This window comes from Dipteris shenzhenensis, chromosome 12, assembly GCF_047967505.1.
Source record: "Dipteris shenzhenensis isolate YYH24624 ecotype China chromosome 12, Dip_SZ_1.0, whole genome shotgun sequence".
In the NCBI taxonomy this organism is placed as follows: domain Eukaryota; kingdom Viridiplantae; phylum Streptophyta; class Polypodiopsida; order Gleicheniales; family Dipteridaceae; genus Dipteris; species Dipteris shenzhenensis.
In genome coordinates, this window is record NC_141607.1 from 14,103,776 (window position 1) to 14,129,849 (window position 26,074).

Here is a 26,074-nt window from a genome sequence, read left to right on the forward strand (position 1 = left end):
TTTATGTTTATTTATCATTTAAGATTACTACATATAATGATAATAATATTAGATTTTCTTATCTAAAAACTATGATTTTTCAAGGGTAAAGAAAGCCCTTTCTTTTTGAACAACAATAGAAAGGTCTCTATCTTACAAGTGGTTTTTATCTGAATTTAGGAATAATGTTTGAAGCAACATTCTTTATGGGGGAATGCCGGTGAAAGAGATCACAGAGATTCTAGGTATATATCATTGTCATTAGTTTTTTTATATTTCTTTATTCTTATTTATATGAAATGACATAACTTCATTATTTTACAGCACCACCTTTATGGTCATCACCTAATCTGCCTTTTTTCTCGGTGCCTATAGACATGGGTAAAATTCTCCTACTTTTGACATTATTTACTCTCATAATATTTAATATCAAGATACTAAATCAAACATATTTTCCTCAATCATGTTGCAAATACATGTTTATATTTAATCTTCTCTGATTTATCGAATTCGGGCTTTTATTGCAATAAGATATGTTTATATCACATCTCTTTGAAGATTCCATAGAGATCATAGATGTATGGGATCTCTGTCCCTATCGTAGAGCGAGGTGTATATATTTTTAAAAAAGATACCACTTCATCCAGCACCGATACAGACTTAACGATGTGGATAGTTCCATATTTGGGACTATGTGTTCTAGATGGTGGAAACTGCATGATAAGACAATGTCATTTTGCACCTGGTATTGCGTTGATATATTCAAACTAGTGTCAGAAGCAACATTCACTATGGGAATGCCAAAGAGATACATCACAAACATTCTAGGTATATTAACTTTCTTATGATTTTTTAAATGTCTTTTTTATTATTTAAATAATATTGTTGGTTCATAGAGAAAGCAATGAGGCACAATGAACTAATCTTTATTCATGAGTGGTTACATATATAGGCAATTGCCTCCATGTTGGTAGATCCCAGATCCACAATCATCTCCATGATTATCTCAATCAGTCACCTCCTATGATCACTCACACATCACACCAACCTGACATACCTCTAACTGCCAAGTCACTAGAACCTTTTAGCACACCTACACTCACACACTCCTTGCACATAGGACTCCAAGCCCATAGGCACACACACACACACACATCAATTTGCCCCTTCAAATATGACTTACCTTCATGATTTACAGCACCACCTTTATGGTCATCACCTGATCAGCCTTATTTCCCTATCTTTAGGGCAGTAGATGCCTATAAATCTGGGTAAAAATTCTTTGCTTTTAAAATTATCAAATCTCATAGGCAACTCACTTCTTTTCTTTTCAATTATAATTGGTAATATCAAACAAAAAATTAAACACGTATTTATAATTTCATTAATCAAATTGCAAAAAATTGTTCTTATTTAATATTGGATTTGTTTAATTCAGGAATTTACCACAATCAAATATGTTCATTATATGTCTCTATGACGATTCGATAGAGATGTATGGGATATTTGTCCCGATTATAGAACAAGGTGTATGTATATGTATTTTGGAAAGATACAACCTTATTCCACACTAATGCGGACTTGACTACTTGGAATGTATCATATGTGGGACTATGTGTTCCAGATGGATGGATCCTACATAGTAAAACTTTCGATTGGTGTTGCTTTGATATCTTCACACTGCCCATTGAGACAACTTCTTAGACTACAAATTTCAAAATTACTATCTTGAAAATAATACATTTTTTTGAAATTATTATTGTTCCTTTAAATTAATTCAATTGAAATGTGCTATTCTAGACAAGAACTTAACATTGTACATGCTTCTTTCTAAAACTATCTCCATAGGAATATAGAAATTATGAGCAATATTTCTCCCTTTATATATACCCAAATGTTCTAAATATAAAAAATAAAATAAACTCTATTTACAATCAATGGTATTTTCGACACACGTGTCTAAATTTTACATCCATAGCAATACATGTAGTGAATACCCTTTTCTATAATGAATAGTGTTTTATATACCAATGTGTTTTACATAGCAACAACACATGTATCATGTATCATGTTTTGCCACCTCAGCAATGCGCGGGTAGCACACTAGTAAAAATAACTCCTCCTCCCTATCAACTAACGGAGTACGGGAGATGAAATCGGAAGGTGGACTTAGCAGAATCCATAATAGTTTGGTAGCTTGGAGAACTATGGCTATGATAGTGAAACTTTGAAACTAAAGTAACTTTACAACCTATATATACCCAAATGTTCTAAATATAAATAATAAAATAAACTCTATTTTTTGGGGGAAATTTGATATGAAACCAAACCATTTAAAACATCAAAATAAATTGCACCACTATGAATTGGAAGATGTCAAAATCCACAATTGTTCCATCCACATTGTTTACCATCTTCAATATTGTAGGATGGATAAAACTGGCACTATGCAGCATGGTTGCCTACCTTTCACCATTTAAGCTAAAATGGAAGATTCAGACATCATCCACCATGACCATTAGCTATTCCCGCGCATCCCTAAGAGTCCATTTTGACGTGATGGTCACATTCTTGACATCTCCTATATGAGAATCAATACATAAACTTACCCCTGTATTATCATCATTATTAGAGTCAAGGGGGAGCCAATTGCCACCTATTTTCTTCCAACGCCTATATTGGAAAGCTAAATATAACATTTGGTAGGAGATGTGGTACTTGACAACCACGTTGTTCTTACATGCATGGCATTGAAACAGATCACCCTTTTGTTCACATGACCTGCTTCCCCAATTCACCCCAACCAATTCCTAAAGGGAATTCTCATGTAGGCGTACATGGTTTTTGTTTTGTGCATCTGAATATTCTGAAAACAAGAAACAAAAATGTGCAGAGGCATAAACCGAGACAACCTTACCCATTTAGAGCCAAATGTAAACTTCATGGCCATGCCCACATCCTCTTCAATCTTATCCTTATATAATTGCACTGTTCTTGTGTCCACCATGCTTCAATCCATGTTTTCAAGTTGTGGTGGTGATGGATTGAAGATGGCCATAGCTTGATGCCGTCCTTGGAGTAATGTAATTGGCATTATACCAATAGATATTTCTCTGTTTAAAAGTAGAGGACTTCTCTCCAGCATGCATTTGCCTTCCTAAATCCTCATGAATGGCTGTAAACTTACCTAAGAAGCACTCAACTGGTTCACACTCCTCAAAGTCTGCTATGCACAAGTGCTATTCCAAAATTCAATTTCAAACTAACTCATAACACATAGAAAACTAAGGAAATTCATCTACTATGCACAAGTGCTATTTCAAATACAATTTCAAACTAATTCATTACACTTTGAAAACTTACACAAAATGCAGACTTACAATGTGATGGTATTATCGATTGATTGCTTAACGGAGCCAGCGCATGTCCTTCCCCATGTAGATGTGTTGCACCTTTGCAAGCCATCCTTTCTTCCCACGCTTGAACTTCATGATGCAGCCCTTCCACTCATGCAAAATATCACCTATCTTGCTCTTGGGAGGCTTATGTGGACCCTTGGCAAATCCTCTCATGACTATCCAATCATTCAAGCTGTAGGTGCAAGGCACCAATTCACCCAATGCATTTTGCTCTTGTGGGACATAGACAACGTGTATGTTCTCCTCACCATGCTTGTAGAGAGGTCACAATAGCCAAGAATGGACCTAAAAGTGCATCTTGGAGGGAGAGAGAGGGAGAGGGGGGTGGGTATAGAGGGTGCAACTAAAGGTGGACAGTAGCTTGAGGAGTGCTATAGCTAGGAATGGAGGGAGAAAGAGCAGAGGTGGATGAGCAGCTGTACAGGAGGTGTTGTAGCTAGGAATGGAGAGAGAAAGAATAGAGGGGGATGATCAACTGTGCTGCTGCTAGAGCAGACATTGTAGCTAGGAATGAAGGGAGAGAGAGAAGAGGGGGATGAGCTACTGCTGCAGGAGGTGTTGTAGCTAGGAATGGAGAGAGAAAGAGTTGGACTAGAGCAGAGGGGGAGGAGTAGTTGCTGCTATAAGAGGTGTTGGAGAGGGAGAAAGGCAATGAACCAGAGCAAGAGGGGGTAGAGCAGTTGCCAAATGAGTTCCCATGTTTGAAAAATGGAGGGAGAATCGAGCTGGATCAGAGAAGAGGAGGGGGTAGCCTGTAACAAATTGAGAGAGGGGGAAAATTCAACCAAAAGGGCCCACAGCCTCTTGAATGCATTTCGGAATTGTCCTGGGGGAGGTGCGCATGGGAGGAGGGGGGTTGAGGGTTGGGGGTTGGAGGGGGGGGGGGGGCAGGGGGATGGTTTGAGTGGTCCCCATTGTAAGAGGGGTAGCCAATAGGGGTTTTTTGCAAGTATGCCCACCCTCCACCTCGACATGGCATTGCCTCACAAGAATGAGCACTCTCATTGGTACACCTCAAATCCCTCACTAACCCCTTGAATTTAGGAGACACTAATTGGGGGCCCTTTGGAGACCCCAATTCTCCCCTAATGACCCACAGCTTGAAGGTTGGAGGGAAAGTGCTCCAGGAGCATTTTCTTGGGAGGGAAGCCGTGTGAAAGTGCTGGTATGCCACAAGCCACATTTTCGGACGGTTTTCTGATCAGGATGGATGGGGTGGTGGCACAGTATAGTCGTCGTGTCAACGTGGTAATTTTGGGGATGAGAAAATTTTTCTACGGGTAGCTCATGTCGCATAGGCCTCGTGCCAACACGCTGAACCTTATACCACGTCATCCATCTAAGACTAATCAACAGTGTGTGACACCATGTGACAATGCTTGGCTCGGTGTGAGTGTCGTGCCACAGGTGACTGGATCGGATGTGTCCATGTTCTTGAGTCTGTCTAGTTTGTGGTACTCACCACATGGCAAGATGAGGGACAAACTATGCAGATATATGTCACAAGGTGAGTAATGATGTGTTTGTTAGATGTGTAGTGGTAATTTAGTCGCATGTGGTTTTCAAGATGGTGGAATGCATGTGTCAAGTCTCAATGCACGTACTCTCTCCTTTTAACTATTTTGGTTGGCTTTTTACCTTCTTTTGGATCTAGAATGCGCTGTAATCCGACAGTAGAGATTTAATTTCCACAGACTGAGGCCCTTGAAGTATTTATGTAGACCCATCAACAAACAACGCTTAATTGTTGATTTAGTGCCTAGCTAAATTGCCATGTCCTTGTTGGAATACCTTTATAAGTAGTTAGCATAGAGAAAAGACAACCTTATGAAGTACTCTGCGTCGATGATGACTCATGGAAGGCTTATGATGGAAGAGTTCCTCTGGCCGACCCATGTCCTCTACCTTTCGTCAAGCTTGATGGGACAAAGGACACGTGAGCATTTCAAAAAATGATGTTGACTGGCCAATTTCAAGGTTTTTGACACCTCAGTCTTTAGGTTATGATGTGATGGGTGGTTTGGGCTATGCATGACATGTCATCCAAGATCAATTACCCACCATTTCTGGCTATGAGAGCCACTTGATCCAAAAATCTAGATCGAAAGTCTAACTTTGATGACTCATGGAAGGCATATGATGGAAGAGTTCCTTTGGCCCTTCTGTCCATTTCTGCAAGTAAGTGTCTACCTAGGCATAACTATTTTTGTACAATCAGCTTCATCGTGACTTCCGTGTGACTTTGAACCGCATACATGCCCATTGTAAAGAAAGCCTACAAATAAATAAGCTTGCACCGAATAAATAAGGTGGGGGGAAAGAGTTCTCCATGAGATGTCTGGTGGGTGTAACTGTCTCACACAACAAAGCCGGCTCTCCAAGTTATCTTTTCCTCTAGATATTGAGAGATGAAGACTAGATAGTTGATAGACCAATGAGATCGAAAACTATAGAAAGTACCTTTCCAAGTGAACTTAGATTGTCCCTCCAACGATCTGTGTGTGTGTGGACATTGGCACCAATCATGTCCCAACTAGCTACCAAAATCTAAATCACCGTTGGAGAGTCCCTCAAGATGGCACTTTCAGGATTGATGTAGCTTCTAGTAAGAAGATATATCAATAGGCCTATGCTTCGAGCCATCGAAATAAGAATCACAAGACCATCCTCATAAATCGCAAGTCTAATGTACTCCACACAAAATATCATTATAACTTTTTTAATATTGACACTCAAGCAAAAAATTAACATACCAGATTGTTGCAAGGAGTGGGAATCCCTTCATAAAAAACAAGTTACATGCACAATTTATCAGGTAGCCATGACAATATCAAAGAATTGGAAGCCAAAAGTTTTGAGGTCAATTTCCAAGGTGGCGTCATCATTGAAGTACCCTTGGGATGCAATAAATTGTTAAAGAGTCTTTCATAAAACCATCTTTTAGACAAATCCATAGAAGACCTTTTAATTTCTGTGAAATTACATATTTTATGAGCAATAACCTCGATGTTCAATACATTGCAAAGCCACAAATAAAAGGTTCACGGGAAAGGATAAGCCCCGTTGATATGATGAACCTCCTGCACAGTGGGAGCAAGCTTTCTATGCAAACGATACCACTACAATCTCAAGATGATAATCCCTATAAGGCCTTATGACATGGTGGGAGTTTTGTGGGAGAGGGAAACTTTAATGCCAAGGTGGCATGTGGTCCCCCACCTTTTTTCCCACAGAACCAGGGAGCTCTTGAGCTCAAAGTATTTGTGGGAAAAGAAAATTAGTTAGCTTTTAAAGGTTGAAAATGACATCTACTCCACATTTCCACCAAACAATACGATATTCAGCATGGGGAATTAACTTTTCCCACTAAAACCTTTTTCCCACCATGTCATAAGGGCTTAAGTAAACACTTCTTCAGAGAAAGGAACAAATACATGCTTTATTTCGTTTGATAAAATTTATAGAATTGGTGCATATTCAAATTGAAAGAACTGTCTGCTACATTACCGTGACTCTTTGTATAAAAGTAAATATTCCAAAAGCTAGCTGCAATCAGTGAAATCTGCATCAATCCCTTCAGCTCCACCCTTTGCTGTTGGACTTGGTCCTCTAGATGAACTGGATGTAGATTGCCTACTTGCTATCAGTGAAATCTGCATCAATGACTTCATCACCACTAGCTCCCGTGGAGGCAGCACCAACGTTAGGTCCTCCAGGACCCTCTCTTGCTGCAGTGGATCCTCCAGGTGAACTGTACATAGCCTGCCCTACCTGCATCATTTCCTGATTGAGTGCAGCCATACTGTCTTTGATAGCTTGTGTAGAACCTTGCACAACCGTATCTTTCAAATTCTTCAGCCTAGCCTCCACCTTTTCTTTCACGGAAGCAGGAATTTTATCCCCCAGTTCTTTCAACTGTTTTTCAGTTTGATAAATCACAGAGTCTGCTTGGTTCTTGGTATCTACAGCTTCCCGCTTTTCCTTATCTTCCTTACTAAATCTTTCTGCTTCATGTACCATTTTCTCCACCTGCACAATATGAAAACTCAGTACATCTAAAAGATCATATCCTCTCATCTGAGAAAAAGGTGACTCAACAAAACTCTACGCCATGCCTCTTATTTAAGGACATTTAAGTCAACCCACTGTAACTGTCTTTAAGACAAAATCATGCTGAGTACGAGCAGTCATTGCTCAAAAAATGATGCATGATTATTAATAAAATTAGTCAAATTCGATTTTAAAGTGTGAAGCATGTGAGGTCGCCCACTTGTCTGTTTTAAGGGAGGTGTGCATGTTTCTTTTGTACTCATCAGATATAAATGATAACCCTATACAGAAGATAAAGTAGAGCCACGTGTCAAAATCAATTTGAAGATGATAAAAATCTTTGGTGACAAGCTTCCATGCACTCGTCCTCTTTTAAAATCTTTTTCTGATCCTTCGAGATATCTGGAAACATTCACAAAAAGATAGTGAGCAGAGGCACATGACAAGAATGGGGAGGGGAAGGAGGATAAGAATTGGAGGTGACAACAGGCAGCTGAGGTAGATCAGGGAAGGAGAAGCAGAATGAAGAGGAGAAGAGGAGAGCTGGCCAGAAGCCACGTGAGCAACGGCAAAGGAGAAGAGAGGAAAGTGTTTTGGGGTTGTGTGTTTGTTCAAGTGGAGGGGAAAGCGGCAAGGGCAACGGGATAGGTAAAGAAAGTTACTAAGGAGCTGGAGCTGGCTCCAGAAGAAGAAGATTTGCGGTAAGAACTCCTCTCTATAATAGTGGCCTAAATTTTCTAGTGCTGTGTGAACCCCAATGGCGGGGAAGAAAGGAGAAAGGGAAAGGGGGTAGAGAAGAAGAGAAAGAGGGGGATAAGAACGGAGTGCTTGGAGAGACTTGAGGGGCGGGTTGCCTTCATGCTACTCTTCAGACAACGTGAGAAAGCTCCTGTTACTCCACTAGATTATTTTTTTAACCTGATGGATTAAACAACTTGCAAAAGATGTTTCTATGACGAGTCTAAGCCCAAAAATTAAAACCCTTCTAATCACACTTGAATCCTAATCTGAATTTTAATGGGACGAGATATGAAACAACCCGTTCCATGTTCAGAAAAAGGCTTGCCAGGGACTCTACAAAAAATGACTGGAGCCACTATGCATGACGTCTGGAACTTTTAATATGTGATGGAAATGAAAGACATTTTATCATCTTAAACAAAAACGATAACATTCTTTGCTGAAAATAATCTGTGAGGAAGTAGAGATATTCCTAACATGACAGACTTCATGACACTCAAAATCTCAATAGCAAATTTAGTGAAATCTCTTACCTCATCTTTTGGCAGCGTACTTGCACCAGTTATGGTAATATCTTGTTTCTTTCCAGTACCTTTGTCAATTGCAGCTACAGAAAGTATTCCATTGGCATCTATGTCAAACTTGACCTCAATTTGTGGCATACCTCGTGGTGCAGGTGGGATGCCGTCCAACCTAAAACTGCCAAGTGATTTATTATCCTTCACAAATTCACGTTCACCTTGCAAAACATTGATCTCCACACTGGTCTGCCCATCAGCAGCAGTAGAGAATACTTCTGATTTTGAGGTTGGCAAGGTCGTGTTTCTAGGAATAATTTTTGTCATCACCCCGCCCAGGGTTTCCAATCCTAATGACAATGGCGTGACATCAAGTAGCACAATATCACTTACTTCGCCTGCTAAGACCCCAGCCTGGAATCCAGATTAGACCCAATAAGTAGATTCAAACTGACCATAATGAACAAGAAACTTGCTTGCAGCCAACAAGGCCATTCAATTATTTTCAAGGAAAATTTTAAGTACTAAAGGATATTTACTATGGACGCTGCTCTATAGCTACAGTGCAATGAAACCATGCAATCAGGGAGTTTTTTTGTGGATATTGCACCGCAATGCAATAATGCAACAATGGAAGCCTATAGCATTCGCACCTGCACTGCAGCTCCCAAGGCAACAACCTCATCTGGATTGACCGTCATATTGGGCTCCTTACGAGTCAATTTCCTAACGAGTTCTTGCACAGCTGGAATCCTCGTAGACCCACCAACAAGTATGACTTCTTTTAAGTCCTTGTAGTCAAGCTTCGCATCGCTTAAGGCAACCTCTACAGGCGTACGGCAGCTGCATGTAACCCATACAATTGTGATTCGCTTGAGCCTAGTATCCAAAGCCTGTGGTCAAAGTGAGCTGAATTCAACTTCGTCATCCAAGCCATGTACAAGCAGACGGTAACTTGAAATGTCATCACATTGCACACCTCTCTTCAAATCGGTGATACTACCCTTCACTTCAAAAAGCTCAAATTATTTTACTTAGACCAAAATATATACCGGTCCAACAAATCAGAGCAGAGCTCTTCAAATTTTGCTCGAGTAAGGGAAGTATCAATATGTTTTGGCCCATCTGCAGTAGCAGTGATGAATGGCAAACTGTGCAGCACCAAAATTATACAGTTATTCACACGTAGAGGTTGCTTCGTACTAAGAAAGTGACCAAAGAAGCAAGCTACATATCCTTTTAGAGAATTCTAGAAAACGCCTGTAGAAACATGCAAATGTCTATCTTGCCAAACTGCTCATTGGGAATTCCTATGAACTCAATTACTTCTTTTCATGCATCAAGTAGTTTGCTGTGATGTGAGGTGACATTCCATGACAAGTTAGTGACCACTTTACAAAACCAGAGACCAACCTGATAGATGTCTGTGTAAGAGAAGATAGCTCTATCTTTGCCTTTTCTGCAGTTTCGGTGAGCCTTTGAAGGGCCTGCTTGTCCTTCAGCAGGTCTATTCCTTCTTCTTTTTTGAAATTAGAGGCCAGCCAATCCACAATACGCTTCAATGTCAAAAGGAAACACAGTCAGTTGTAACTTTCCCACTTTCTTACCAGCGGATAATGCTTCTCGCTCCATACCTTGTCAAAGTCATCTCCACCAAGATGGGTATCTCCCGATGTAGAAAGGACTTCAAAAACACCATCTCCAACCTCCAGGACTGCACAATCAATTTCAGCATCAAATGCATTGCTCATGAGCACACTGCGTACAATGTCAACGTGATACTGTCGTCAAATGCAAGCTCTAAAGCTCTCGTGTAGTGGGTTGCTCATGACTACCTGAAACATCGAAAGTCCCTCCACCAAGGTCAAATACGAGAATGGTTTCGTTATGTTTTTTATCGAATCCATATGCTAATGAAGCAGCCGTCGGTTCATTGATGATACGTAGAACTTCTAAACCAGCGATTCGACCAGCGTCTTTTGTCGCCGTTCGTTGCGAATCATTAAAATATGCCGGTACGGTAATCACAGTTCTATTTACTTTGTCATTAAGGAATTTCGAGGCGTCCTCCACCAATTTCCTTAGGACCTGAATGAAAGTTTCAGGGAATGTACAGTTAGCGGCAGGAAGAGCTCTAAGATGGATCTGTTGATGCGCAATTTCGTTTTTGATTGAATACATTAACTGGACGGGGGCGACACACCTGAGCTGAAATTTCCTCCGCTGCAAACATCTTACCAATAGCCGGGCAGACAAGCTTCACATTACCATTCTCATCCTTCACGACTTTGTAAGAAACTTGTTTTGCTTCCTCATTTACTTCCTCCATCTTCCTACCAATGAACCGTTTTACAGAGAAAAACGTGTTTTCAGGATTGACCACAGCCTGACGCTTTGCGATCTGCCCAACCAATCTATCGCCGGATTTGGTATAAGCAACGACTGAAGGGGTAGTTCTGTGACCTTCTGCATTGGTAATAATGGTAGGCTTACCCCCCTCCATAGCCGCAACTGCAGAATTTGTGGTTCCAAGATCAATTCCTACCACCTTTTCGTTGAACACCCTGAGTGGACCTCGGGCCTTGAAGACCTTGACCTTGTTCTTACACTGAAGGTGCAAAAGGTTTGAAGAAGAAGAGCCACGGAAGAACTCATGCTTCTGGGAGCTCAAGGGATCGTGGGCGCTGCAGCTGCAGCTGCAACGCTGTGGGAGGGGGGATGGTGCGGCAAAAAACATGTTTGTTGAAGGTGATGAAGGCAAGGATTGAGGTGCGAAATCGATTGAATCGATTGATAGATCGAACACCACTTCGATGGAGAAGATGAAGAATTTTGAAATTGATGAAGATGAAGAAGATGAACATGGAAGAGAGTTCCAGAGAAAGTGTGAGCCAAGGCGACAATGCTGACTTGGCACCATCCCATCCATCTTGTCCTTAATTTGCCTACGTGGACACGGCTGACTTGTCTCGTCCAGTCCTTTGCCTACGTGGACTCACGCATGAGGTCCATAGAAAGTGAGAGCCAAGTGGACGACCCTGACTTGGCATCACCATCCCATCGAACTGGTCCTTTTCCTAGGTGGACAAGGTTGACTCGGTCCTTTGTCTATGTGGACTCAAAGGAGGAGTCCTTCGCTTGGAAGTCCAAGTGGGCAAAGGACTCGCAAGAGTTCCAAAGAACTAGCGTTGTGAGTCCACATAGGCAAAGGACTAGATGAGACAAGTAGTTCTTTAGTAAAGTCCACCTGAGTTCTGTATTTAGTGTACTTTTCCTGATTGAAATTTTTTCGCTTGGGGTCACACATTGCCTTAAAATTTAAGGGATAAACTCTATGTGATTGTCCTTAATATTAAGGGCTTTAAAAAAAGTATTTTTGAGCACTTATTTTATAAGTTTTTTGAGAAATTGTAAGGTCCAATCCCCTTAATTTTAGAGGCCTTAAAAAACTTGAAAATCTCAAATTTTGGGAAATTTTAAGATTCAAGGGCTTTAAAAAACATATTCATTTATCTCCTTCCCTTCTTCGCTCCCTCCGCTTCCTCCTTCCTCCTTACCTCCTCTGCTCCCTCCTCCCACTCTCTCCTTCCTCCCCTCTTCCGCTCTCTCCTTCCTCCTCCCTCCTTCCTCCCTTTGCTCCCACTCTCCCCTCGTGCTCCCTCCTCCCCTTCGCCCTTCCTTCTTCCCACTCCTCTCCCCCTTCTCTTCCTCCTTGCATTGGAGAGGCCTCCACATGCCACCTTGCCTGTAGTCTATGAGCCCCCCTCTTCCTTTTATACCCACAGCAGGAACCTTTTGGAGTCAGAGACTTCTCGAAGAAGCCACGAGCGTCCTACGATTAATTGACCATCACGAGCTTACCTTAATCTACCACTAGGGGCCCCCAAACATACACAAATTAATTAATACAACAACTTTTCCTCATTGGGGGGCCCTATTTGCCCTTAATATTAAGGGCTTTAAAAAAATTTCGAGCACCCGTCCCCTTTTTCAAAGAATCACCGACACGCACACACTTAAGCCCTAATGACATGGTGGGAAAAGGGTTTTTATGGGAAATACTCATTTCCCATGTTAACATGCGCACATATGCTTCACAAAGTCTTTTACCATTGACCTCAAGAGTTCATTGGTTTTGGGGGAAAATTATTGGAAAAAATGTGAGCCACCTTGGCCTGTAACTTTGCATTTCCAACAAAACTACCACAATAGCTTGCAAGCGCCTAATGGCTCGCTCGAATTCAAAAATCTGCAACTAACAAACTATTTACATTTTTCATTTGGAATCAATTGGATCGGATTCATACATTTTTCAAGAAAATTCGTGTATCAATGGATTGCTCTGGGAGGTATCAAGAGCTTTGGGTCAAAGGCTGATCATTGAGAGGTAGACATCTCTCTCTCTCTCTCTCTCTTCTCTCTCTCTCTCTCTCTCTCTCTCTCTCTCTCTCTCTCTCTCTCTCTCTCTCTCTCTCTCTCTCTCTCTCTTGGGCGGGGTGGATCAAATCAAAGGTGGACGCAAGGCTTTATAGCATTCGAAGGGGATTTGCTCGCGAGCTATGAGGAGGCTCTATAGCATTCAAAGGTGATTCGCTCGCGAGCTATGAGGATACTTTATAGCATTCGAAGGCAGTTTGGAAGCTTTTGACGCCTCTGCATACTAAGGCAGGTTGGAAGCTTCTAGTGCCTCTATAGCCTATCTTCATTTTGCCTCTCACCTTACCTTAATTCACCTCTCAACCATCTTGCTTAATGAATAGTAATAGGTATTTTCCAACATCATGGACACCTATTAGGTGTATTATAATTTGCACTTTGTATTTTATTGCCTTGTCATTTTTCTCTGTTTTATTTCCTTATTTGCCCTTTTAAGTTACATAGTCTTGTATATATGTCCTTGGATTACATCAACACATAATACAAATATACCCCTCAAAGATCAGTCACAATGCAAATGGTTTATTCACTGTTTTTTTGTACTATTTTGGGTTTTATTGGATATCCATATCCCCATGATTTTAAGGAATGACCACTCAATACACCTAGATGTAATGAACTTGTTATAGATGATTGGGGCCAATAGCACGATAGGTGCATGGTGATTTTTTATCCTCATTAATGGATACGATTTTAAAAATTGTCAAAGAGCCTTACCACTAAATGATGCTTTACTTTTTTTTCTTGAAGTTTTGCTAGCAAAATTTCAAGATTATGTGTGATATTCTCATGTAGCATTGATGGTAGTGTGCATTAATCGCTCTTTGGCTAGGGGAAATCCCATATTTGAAGCACATAATGATATTAAGTGGAAAACTTCTCGCTAAGGTATTGAAAATGTTTGCTATGACAATAGTTGGAGTGGAGGATTCAATCTATCGTTCTTTAATAAAAATAATAAAGAAAATGCTCACCTAACCATACTATAAAGCAGAGATAGCAAAATTAATACTCTAGGTCTTGTGATCCATATTTTGAGATAATGGCATCCTCTTTGACATATTGTTGATGTGCTATTTGGCATGCAAAGCTATGCATGTACTATGGCCATGAAGAATTTTTAGCTCCTTCCAATACAATGACTAAATCGGCACCTAACTAATTTAAATTGGGATCCCATAATTTTGTGGCAAGTTTTTGTAAGGTGTCAAAAATAGGTTTGCAAGGCAGCGAACTAAGTAGCATAGTTTATGTGACACCTTCTGTGGCCTAAAAGGATATGATGATGTGGCAATTAAATACCTCAATCGAGGTATGCCTTGAACTATGTGCCCAAGTCCCATCCTAGGTGGCAAGCAAGGTGGAAATGTCTAGGTGGCATGCACACATGGACTAACTCAAGGTACCCATGTAGCAATTAGGTGTGATGTGGCATGCACATGTGTCCAATACCTAGATTAAGGTCTCTAGGTGGCAATTGATTATAATGTGGCATGCACATGTGGAGCACAATACCTAGATCAAGGTATTTAGGTGGCATACACACGTGGACTATCTCAAGGTACCCATGTGGCACTTGAGTGTGATGTGGCATGCACATGTGGCCAATACCTAGATCAAGGTCTCTAGGTGGTACTTGATTATGATGTGGCATGCACATGTGGAGCCCAATACCTAGATCAAGGTATCTAGGTGGCATGCACAAGTGGACTAGCTCAAGGTACCCATGTGGCACTTGAGTATTACATGTCATGCACATGAGGACACCTAGCCGTTTGGAGCATGGTTGAAGGCCTTAAAAGAGGGGGCAAGCATGTCATTACCACATGAGAATGGGGATGTCATGTGCATATAATGCATGGGTCATGAGGCAATGAGGTATGGATATCCTACCATGGCTCATTGTACCCATAAATAAAGAGTATTATAGAGGGCCCTAATCCCTTAAGGTTTCATTTTTAGAGTTTGAAACTTTTTCTAACCCCACGCTGTTGTTGTGAAGCCCTTGTACCTTTCCCACCCCCAACATTAATTGGTTGCCTTGTGAGCCCCTCCTAATCTTTCGCACTTTATGCTTTCTTCCTCCCCACCCCTGTAGCATTTCTCCTAGCCTCATGGACTTTATTCTTTCCTCCCCCCATGCCCTAGAATTTCCTCCTTGCCTTCGCCTAGCATTTCCTCCTTGGCTTGTGCATTTTATGCTTGCCTCCCCCCGCCCACCTCGCCTTAGCATTTCCTCTTAGTCTCCTAGTTAGCAAGTCTTAAGCATGTTGCTAGATCAATAGGGGATTCCAGTTGGTAGAAAATCGTATTAGAGTTGAGGAAGGAGGGGAAGGGTGGTATGGAGGGAGGCGATGCATGTGATGCGTGGCCATGCAGGGAGGCCATGCATGCGATGCCATGTGTCATGTGCTTATAACACAGTGAGGCTGTGAACATGGTTGGAGAGCCGCATGATGATTTGTCTAGATTTTTCCATCATGCACATTAACACACTGAGCACTGCAAGGAGGAGGCAGGATGAGGAGGGAATGATCACCATGCACAGCAGATGATGGTGCAAAGGGGAGGTTTTGTGTGTGGAGTTTAACGCCGCGATCCGTGAAGTTGGCAATGTAGAGGATGACGAGTGTCCACGAAGCACTGCATATAAGAGATGAGGAGGAAGAAGATGTAGACAGAGACCGTGTAGGAGTAGGAGAGGTGGATGTAGATACGAGGAAGTGGGACAGTATGTAGGGGATTTTGTTTGTTGTTTGCAATTATTTGGTGTTCTTTGATGCTCTTTGTGAGTTGCAGGATGAAGAAGAAGTGGGGGAAGCCTCCAAAGAATGGAGCCAAGAAGAGCCAAAGTCCAAAAGGTGTTGGAGCTAAGTGTGACTATAGAAGTGGGAGGTGGGGATGTAGACGTGGAGTCAATGCTTCCTAAAATGCATAAGCTCTTGGAGGAGGCACGCACGTATGGTTTCTGCGCTATAGAAAGGGGAAGTGCACTATACCACTTGCACTTTCAAATGGTGGTACGGACTACTGATCGTAACATACACACTATGAACATATTGATACAAAAATACATTGGATGGGCTATGAACCCCAGCCACTCAATGGCGTGATAATTTGCCGTGCTCTCAAGCAAAGGAATATGCTGAGAGTAGAGGAATATGCATACTTACCAAGCTATGTTGGGGTACTATATGAAGGATTTTGGGTAGCCACATTTCAAGAGCATCTCCAAAACCATGACAAAATATGGCTTGCAAGCTAGAATCGAGCAGTATGTGTGTTATGGTGCAGACAAAATGAAGAACCATGTGTGTTTGACGAGTGCAAATGTATATGATCACTCATTCATGTTCTGGAAATTCAAGTTGGGGTGCAGATATGCCACCACGCTCAACAAATTTCTTCAGCAAATGTCTTCTGAAAATGTTCCATGGTGGAAGCTACTATCCCTTAGCATCTGGGTTATTCTGTACCAAGGCAAATAAGTGGATGGTACAGTAGTGGAATGCTTATGGAAGGCCATGGTTTTGCCATATGCAGTGATTCCAAATGATGTTAGTAATATATCTTTTTGCTGTGATGCAAGAACGACCTTACTGAAAGCTGATGAGCATATAAAAGGTAAGATAGATTTTGGTTCATATTTTTCCATAAATCAAAGTGTCCTCTCCTTTCACATATATGCTTCAATTTGTATAATTCACCACAACATTGAAATCATATTTATTTTGTAGTGTGGTGCAATCCTACATAAACCTTATATGAATATGGTGACTTTTTTGCTTAAACCAGATCTCATCCTTGCATATTTAAGAAGATTCTTTGGTATGTGTTTTTATTTTTCTTCTATAGCTTAAGCTTGGACTAATTATGGCATTTTCTTCGTAACCATTGAACCATGCATTGAGTATTAAAGAGCATTTGACAATGTAGATTGAGTAACCCCTATGGTAGCACGTAGTTTACACCTCATCAATGTGGATTCTCTTTTAGGGATCACTCTCAACTCAATAATTCTCCTAATGGTATGCTATCAATGTTGAATTCCTAGTGATAACCTTTGAATATCAAGTTGGGTAGAAGGGGGCTTTATCATGTAGCACTTGGTGAAGGAAAATAATATGATAGACCAAATAGTGGTCACAACCAAGTCAATGGATTAGTATTCTTTCATAGTGAGTCTTCCTAACACACACCCCAAGAATTGATCATTGTTTCACTTGACACAATTTTGTCCCTAGTAAGTAGTCAAGATTGCATGTCTAAGTATGGAATTGGAACAAAAATGGATCTTATATCTGGTCATTTTCATGTGACTATAAAGTTTCATGTGCATTGGATGCCAATTGGAATAGTGGGCAATCAACATGGTCCATTTTTTTACACGTGGTGTCTCTATGTATACAAGATAAACATAGGTGAATCATAGCTGCATGTCTAAGTATGGTATTAGAATCACACTTTGCACAGCTCTCATTTATTGCATATTTGAATGTATTTGTAAGGTCTCATGCACATCATACACTGATTCGAAGGGTGGGCAATCAAAGTCACCCGTGCCTGTACATGGTAAACAACACAAAAATACGCATCTATTACAACACAAATGAAATCGGAATAGCACCAAAGTTTGCAAGCATATGGGTCTTGGTTATTCCAAGACCTGTAAAAGTATTGTAGCCATCGAGCACATGCAAGTGATGGTAGAAGCACAACAATATATATTTTTTGGAGCACTTATGCATGGTACATGGTAAAGACATAGAAATACGCATGCTTATGTCATAAACAATATCAAAATCTCACCAAAATTTTTTATCTCATGGGTCTTAGTTATTCCAAGACTTGTGCAAAGTATCGTAGCCATTAGACATGTGTATGATGGCAGAGGCACAACAATGTATATTTTTTGGAGCACTTATGCATGGATTTTGGAGCCCAAAATAAATTTCAACCTACATTGAGATGCATTAATGAATTTTAACTATATATTCTTCAAGTTAAGATTGTAATATAAAATGAGAAAATCAATACATTGATAGGAACTCAATATAACATTTGACAAAGTCTTCAAACGACGCATCCTCAATATAATGATAGGAACTAAATACAATGATAATATCTAAATAACCTTCATAAATCGTGAATACAATGATCTAGGAACTCAATATAATGTCCATATAAATAAACATAATCTTCAATACAATCATAATATGACCATCTACTAATGAGAATCTATTCTCATGCCACCTGTCTCGCTTGTATGCTCTCATGGTCCTCCACACCAAGTCACCAACGTGGAGTCCCCTTGCTACTACACACTGATTGCAATAACAAGATGGGAATACATATATGTCGCACGGTCAGCTTGATACTAGCAAAACTTGATGAACCTGGCATGCCTCTATACCTGTTGAAAATAGGTATCATTCACGACCATGCTATGGGCATCAATGGCATCCCATTATCATCCATACTATCCCACACTCTTCATCATAGAGAATCTCAATAAATAGATGGTGAGGTCATGATGAGTAGTGCTCATGATGGAATGTAAATCCAAAGTCCTGTGCACTCTACACTTCGCTAAGTTAGGATGATCAATCAAGGAGGTCAGAAGAGCTGAAGGCATGCAATCTTGAAAGAATGAGTGAAAGATCTTATTGCCACAATAACGTATGCCTGACTTGTGTAAGTCATGTCTCAATCCATCTCTCTCAATAGTAGCAAAGGCCTCCAAATGAGTAGGAGGGGAAAGGGGAGTAGCAAAATCATGGGGAGTCTCTAAGATAGGCACTTGATGAGGAGGGGGAAGAGGAGGAGGAGAAGAAAGGGGAGGAGGCAGCGGGGCCATGCCACCGAAGTCCCTATAGGAGAAGGGGGTGGAGGAGAGAGGAAGGAGGTGGAGAAGGGGGAGGATCAACAACATCATTAGCAGAAGCTTGATATTGTGCTTTTCAAGCTCTCTTTCACCCACGAGCTTTCCTCTTGCTGTCTTGCTCAAGGACTTGATGGGCAGGGGGTTCCTATTCTTATCAGATTTCTTGTTTGTATAGCTTTGATAACCCATTCCCTATGTTCAAAGCTAAAATGAGAGAAAGATGATGGAGAGGCAAAGAGGACTAGGCTTCAAACTAAAAAGGGATGAAATCAGCATAAGGAGTCTACTCTTTTGTAGGAAACTTAGACATTCCCTTTCCCTTGGATCTTATGTGATTTGTTAGAATTTGATTGAATTGTGGTTCTTATGCTTTGACTCAATTGAGTGATTCTTAAAATTTCACCCAATTGAGTGCTCCTTTAAATCAAGATATATAACTTACCATGTGATTTAGATGTAAGTTTAGTCAAAACATATAATATACCATATGATTTAATCAAATGCTTTTCAGGGAAATCTATATAACCATACTATAACTATAGTTGTAGGTAATTTTAATTAAGCCCTATAACTATAGTTGGAGGTGATTTTAATCAAGCTATATAACCATAGTATATGATCGATTGGAGATAATTTCAACCAAGCTATATAGCCATACTATACGATTTAATCACATGTTTTAGATGTTATCTATATACGTAATGTTTTTTCATCTTAGCATAGCTTGCATGAAACACTTTTAATTGATTTATAATTAGAAAAAAAGAAAAAATAAATTTAAGAAATGGGGTTAAGCTCTACACTATGTGAGGTGCCTTCTTATAAATTGATATCATCATATGATGTATAATGAGGGAGATATGATTGAGTTAATATCACACTATCTAGTTACTCAAATGTGGGACATGCATTATACACCCATATTGTCCACACGGAAATGAGAACATATATATCTCCAATATTTGATTAGATTTTATTTTTATGTGCACAATAATGTTTCATTAGAAGACCCCAAAATGATGCTCCTTAGGGAACCAACCAGGTTAGATTAACATTTATTGTGCAAAAACACCTATTTCCCCCCTTAAAATATGGGTAGGACACCCTTAGCTTGCAACCACTAACCATAAAGGTGTGTCGCTAAGAAGCATAGGGTCCTTACATTGGTTACCCCATGGCACGACTGCCTAGGACCCATTAAGATTTATCTTCTCCTCTTGGCTATTTCTTTCTTGTTATCTTGTCGTAATGCTTATTACAACTTACTCCATATAAGAACTTTTCTTTCCTCACTCCCTCTTGAGATATTTTTTCATTGCAATCATATGGTTTTCATTGATAGCAGATGGGAGGTCTTCCTATGACATGAGGGAAAGCAATGAGGTTATACTTGCAAGCTATACTTACACTAGCTTGGTTATAGATTGCATTTCCTTTAGCTCTCACATTCTACATTGACGTTAGTGTATCATATGTGCTATCAGGGTGATAATGATTTTTTTGGTCAAAGCCAGCAGACATATACCATTGGTTTGAGTTTGTACAAGGTTGCTTTGACATGAGTTCTAGTAGCTCCTAGCCCTTACGATGCTTGTTGCCTGATCTTTCAGTTAATCACCTTCCCAAGGGCATTAGTATCTCTTTAGTTTTCCTCATGATATTGTGCTATACAAGTTAATTTTTTATGACTATTGCCAACTACATGGTTAAGGGCTTACTCTACAATGAGCTACCATCTGTCACTCTGATCATCTCTCTTCACACCTCAATGGCTTCCCGATTCTCCCAATTTCTATTCTTTGTATTCCTAAGGGCATCATGTCTCTTTGGTTTTCTATATTATATTTTTCTTTAGACGTTAGTTTTTAGTGAGTACTGCCCACTTCATTGTTAAGTACTTACTCTAGAATGAACTAACACCTATCACTTTGTTCACCTCTTCTCACACCACTCTGGTCAAGGCCTTACTCTAGAATCAACTAACCTGTGTCACTCTGGCCACCTCTCCTCACATCAATGGTTTCCCTATTCTCCTAGTTTCTATTTGACATTGAACTTTTCATCGATGATGTTACTGTTTAGTAATAATTCCCTTCACCCTATGATATGAGGAACTACTAGTTTGGGCCATAGACCTTACTTTAAATCCTAATGCTTGGAATTAACTATAAATTAGAGCTATCCCTTAGTATGGGTATGACTCTCTCTCTCTCTCTCTCTCTCTCTCTCTCTCTCTCTCTCTCTCTCTCTCTCTCTCTCTCTCTCTCTCTCTCTCTCTTTCTTCTTCCAAGGTCCTAGTCACTTAGGATGACTCCAACCTCCACATGGAGGAGTTAATTTGACAGGAAAACAAGGAGAGGCACCTTAGTTAAAGTTTGGTGTTTCTTTAAACTAGTGCCAAGGGCCCCACTTCTAGGAAGGGTCCTCATCCATCACAAAGTGCTTGTCTACCTCACAAACCATTTTTTTAAACCCAAAAAATGGAAATTTGGTCCTTGGACCCACTCATTGGCCTTGGAGAGGTGAACATGTTCCTCCATGATGTAGAGATGCTTTTTGGTTGAGGGCAAGCTCTATGTGGTTTTGATGTTGATACCAATGTCAAAAATCATTCATATGTAGGATTGAAGGAGCACGACATATAACAATTTCTTGCCATGAAACTAGAAACATTCAAGGATGTAGGACCCTCGACCTACAAGATGTACTACCTCATGAAGAAGCTTCAACCTCTCACATAGGTCAGGATCTAAATGAGAGGTCTATCTACATTAGGGAGAGAAAATCATAGAATAAGGCACCAATATGCTAGCCTACACATCCCCTCTTTTTTTTTAAAAATTGTCTTTGAAGTGATCTTGCAATGAAATGCTTGAATTGTTGCAATATGACTTTTAGCAGATGAATTCTTTTCTTAGAGGATCCTATGTTTGTAGCTACTTGCTTAGGACCGACCTCTAGCACACTAGGTCAGTTGTATACCCATAAACATTCTCGTAGTATTTCATAAAAAATTATTCTCACCCAAGATTAAGGACTTGTCAGTGGTCATCAAGGATTTTTACATTCCTTAGAATGCCAAAAAAGTTATTTTCCACACAAAGAAATTTACAAATGTTAAAATATGGCTCTCTCTTTTATCATATTCTTATTGTTGCAATAGTGTTTTTCATTGATTCGTTGTTTGCTAGTGAAAATTTATGCTTATACAATGTAGAATCTTGTCTCAACACTCATGTTAATTATGGGGTTCGCCCAATGCTTGGTTCATCCATCTCTTCATTACCAATTGTTGTTCTAGCATGGGCATGTACTAGGCCACAATCTCAAAACCCTTTGGCTAGGCTTCAACTATTGGGATGCCACCACAAACTATTGCTATAATGGTGGAATTGCAAGCCATTTCCCTAACATCAAAGAGGAGGACATTTCTCTTTAGATTTTCAATGTCTCTCAACCCAACAAAGGGGAGGACACCTCTCTTTTGGTTGTCAATGTCTTCCAACCCAACAAAAGTCGTTTCCATAAACATCATTGCTTGCTCTGCAATTAGGTTGAGCTCAATGCTTACCCTCATCCTAGTGCTCAAATGAGGAGATTGCCTCGGAGTTTCAAGAGCTTTGTTACGGCTGTGACAGCAGGACAGATGACCAAACCTCTGACTCTAACATTATGTGCTAGGATCCTAAAACTTGGCCACATCTTAGCACTCAAATTGATCTCACCACTTGGATTGGCCTTAAATTGTGGCTTGGATTGGTGGTTTAGGGATACAAACATGAAATGCTAGTTTTGCTTTCATGGGGCTAACTAATGTCCAAGAGATTTTTAGTATGAGGGGAATTAGTATGGGGTCTACTAAGTGAATGTGAGGGGATGGCTCCATGGGTTTCTGAATGAATTTTGGGGATCTAGTATGTGGTCTGCCAGGGAATGTGAGGGTACAGCTCAAGGGGTTTGTGAATGTGAGGGGATGGCTCAAGGGTTTTGTGAATGAATTTTCACAAATTACCCAATTGTTTCTTTCTACCACACCATGGGATGGGTGGGGGAATTGGAAGGAGAAGCCTATGTAATGGTGCACTAAGAGTATGATATAGTGCTAGAGGAAAGTCCTTAGCTCATGATGCTATCTTGGAAGGGGTTGGATCTAGGAGTGTTTTTCATGCTTGTCATAGAAAGTGAGACTCAAATGTGAGTCTAACTTAAAAAGTGCTTCTTTAGAATTCTCAGAGAGGCCCTTTACTCCCTCTTTTTTTCAGTGCTTGCCATTCTCAATTAGAGCTTGACATGTGTACACATGTGTACTTCTATGTTGCAACCAAAATGTGACTCGCTCCTTTGTTGAGAGTTCACGCTCAACACCATCTCATCACGTGTGCATAGCACCATCATGTGATAGCACTAACCCAATAGAGTGCTATAAAGGAAAGTGTTAGATTCCCTAACCCTAACCCTAAATGGGTTTGTATATATTCTATCTTTTCAACTAAATCTACTGTACAGTTAGTCATTTGTGGTGTGCTCTCTAGCTGTGCCCTCTCTCCTCATCTCCACTCTTCTCCTCTCCCCTCTTCATATTTTGTCATGGTATCAGAGCGCCCTTGCCTTCCGCTGAGGCATTGCGATTCGTGAGAGCATGAGAGAGATTGAGAGATTGAGTGCTTCCATTCTTTCATTCCATTGATGAAAGATTTTTGTCCATTCATTCTTGAAAAATTCCATTCATGTGAGGAATTTCCGTCCATTGAGTGAGAGACAAAGATTTCCTTGAGATCTCTTGTTCATTTCGAGAGAGAAAGAGAGATTTCTGTTGAGAGGAAGAAGAGATTTCCGTTCATTTCTTGAGATTTCCTTATGAGGATTTCAATTCATTCCTTGGGACATTCTTATTGTCAGAGAGAGTATTCTAGTTCTCTAAGAGGTTTCTAAGCTCTTGGTAGTGGATCTCAAGAAAGCTTTGAAGCTGCTTTGAGAAATTCCTTGTGTATCTTCAAGCTAGGCATTATGAAGGTCAACAAGATTCTCAAATTGTCTCAAGAAAAGATTGCATGCTCCGCATACTCAAATGGTAAGCAGGAGCTTACCAAGGGAGCTCAAGGGAGCCCAACAACTACAACTTAAGCCTTCCAAAGCTCCTCACAATCGGCAGCACCTCTAAGCCACATCCAAAGTCCTCGACTATAACTGAGCGGCCAAAGCCTTCCCTTCTACTATAGTGCTCACGGATGCAAGGACCTTCAACCATTCAACAAGGGCCACACAACGCACCTCCATGTGCAGCTCCAACAGGCGATTCTACATATCCTAGATGATGTCCAGCCTACAACACCGATGGCTCCTTCAATCGGCTCCCCAACACAGCTAGCACCAATGACTTGACGGGCTCCATAGCTCTCGGTGCCAGTCGCCATAGCTCCAACTACAGCAAGCCCGTGAATAGGAAAGCCTTCCAAACCTTCAACGAGGACCGCTCTGCTGCCCACAGCTTCCACAATGCCCGCTCTGACGACGCTCTAGTGATGGCTCCAAAGCTCATTGACGAACTTCAACTTTGCAAGCATACCCAAGGGCCGCTACCATTTGCTACTCCATACGCAATCTTGGCAGTGTGGTTCCCTCCTCCATCGACAAAACGAGCACCATCGCCCATGCTATAGGCTCCAAAATCTCCAACACGAGCTACAGGTAGCGCTCCCCACAGTGTCGATGGAATCCTAAGATTTTTTGTCAGAATCTTCAAAAGATTTCATCCTCCTTATCTCTGACACATGCCACATCATCGCCTCAACCAGTTGCCACATCAACATCCTCATGAGACTGCCATGTCATCACCTTATCCATAGTGCCACATCACTTGGACATGTTAGCAAGGTCCACATCATCAGCCATGTCATCAATGACACATCAGCTACCATGTCACCCTTGCCAACTCAGCTACCACATCATGTGCCATGTCATTAGGGACACATCACCTACCACATCATCAGGGATACATTACTTACCACATCATCAATGACACGTCACTTGCCACATCATCTGCTAACATCATCATCTATGCCACCTCAGCTATCCAGTCAGGACTAAACCCCTGCAGGCACAGTTACCTCTTCATAGTCACTACATGTGACCACACCTGCCACCTCAGCATAGGGCTGCATAAGCATACCTCTTGCTAGTCATAGTGCCACATCATCATTGCATGTGACCCATAGTGACACATCATCATCGAAGCACCATTTGCACTCCTTTTGCCCCTCCACCTAGATCAAGTCATATCTCTTGATCCAAGAAGAATTTTGAGGATGCTCCAAAAAGAAAAGTCGCTCGATTTTTTACACTCTACGCACTCATCACATCATGTGCACATTTTGGCACAAGTTACACTCACATTTGAGCCTCGTTGTGACAAATCTACTTCCTACATACACATCAGCCTCTACATCGATGCATCTGACCCAGCACTTAAAAAGAACAAAAGAAAATGAATAATTTGCTGTTCTTTCTTTTGCCATGCCCAAAATTCCCGACTAGTACCTACTCGAAGTCAGTCCATACACTCACATATGGTTTCACATCATTACATCACCTGAAAACTGATGTTCATCAGTTCAATGAGCAAACTTTAGAGTTCAGAGGCATTGCAGATTGTTTCAGTGGGCAGATAGCATTTTATTTCACACATGCATGCCACCATTGTAAAGCTTACACAACTATTTCACGGCATTGTGCACATCATTTCAACCTTGTAAAGCCTCTTGGCTATTCCCGGCATCATTTGCCACAAGCCTTGTGACACAAATCAGATTTTATATATTGCAGTTCTATTTTCACCGGATAGTAGAGTCTTGCAATTGATTCATACAAAGATTTTCACGACACTTTTGAGTACATTTCTTGCACCATGTCTACGACTAGCAACCTGAGGCATCTGCTAAGCTAGACAACTCCAATTACGGTACATGGAAATACCGAATGGAGACCATTCTTGTACTTCAGGATAAATGGGAGTATGTCGATGGATCTATACCTAGACCATTGGACGA

At 40.7% G+C, this 26,074-nt stretch overlaps 1 protein-coding gene across 2 annotated transcripts; it reads right to left on the reverse strand.

Annotated features, from left to right (window-relative positions):
• Positions 1-6,816: 6,816 nt before the first annotated feature.
• On the reverse strand, positions 6,817-11,536 carry LOC147895852 (stromal 70 kDa heat shock-related protein, chloroplastic-like). Of its 2 annotated transcripts, XM_087382467.1 has the most exons (8): positions 10,911-11,536; positions 10,543-10,795; positions 10,342-10,421; positions 10,121-10,263; positions 9,760-9,858; positions 9,361-9,550; positions 8,723-9,121; positions 6,819-7,427 (listed from the first exon to the last, which is right to left on the reverse strand). In XM_087382467.1, exons 1-8 carry the CDS (start codon positions 11,442-11,444, stop codon positions 7,032-7,034), a joined length of 2,094 nt encoding a protein of 697 aa, XP_087238593.1. In that variant the 5' UTR covers positions 11,445-11,536; the 3' UTR covers positions 6,819-7,031. The 2 variants fall into 2 exon arrangements, with proteins under 2 accessions (XP_087238594.1, XP_087238593.1); XM_087382468.1 differs by lacking the exon at positions 9,760-9,858 and having other exon boundaries at positions 6,817-7,427.
• Between the last annotated feature and the right edge of the window lie 14,538 nt (positions 11,537-26,074).

Excerpts from the sequence above, each read along its gene's own strand:
- LOC147895852 (XM_087382467.1), bottom strand. The coding sequence starts at position 11,444 with ATGTTTTTTGCCGCACCATCCCCCCTCCCACAGCGTTGCAGCTGCAGC. Across the intron at positions 9,859-10,120 it reads CTTACACAGACATCTATCAG|TTTGCCATTCATCACTGCTA; the intron begins GTTGGTCTCTGG and ends GGTGCTGCACAG. Across the intron at positions 9,122-9,360 it reads CCTTGGGAGCTGCAGTGCAG|GCTGGGGTCTTAGCAGGCGA; the intron begins GTGCGAATGCTA and ends TCTGGATTCCAG.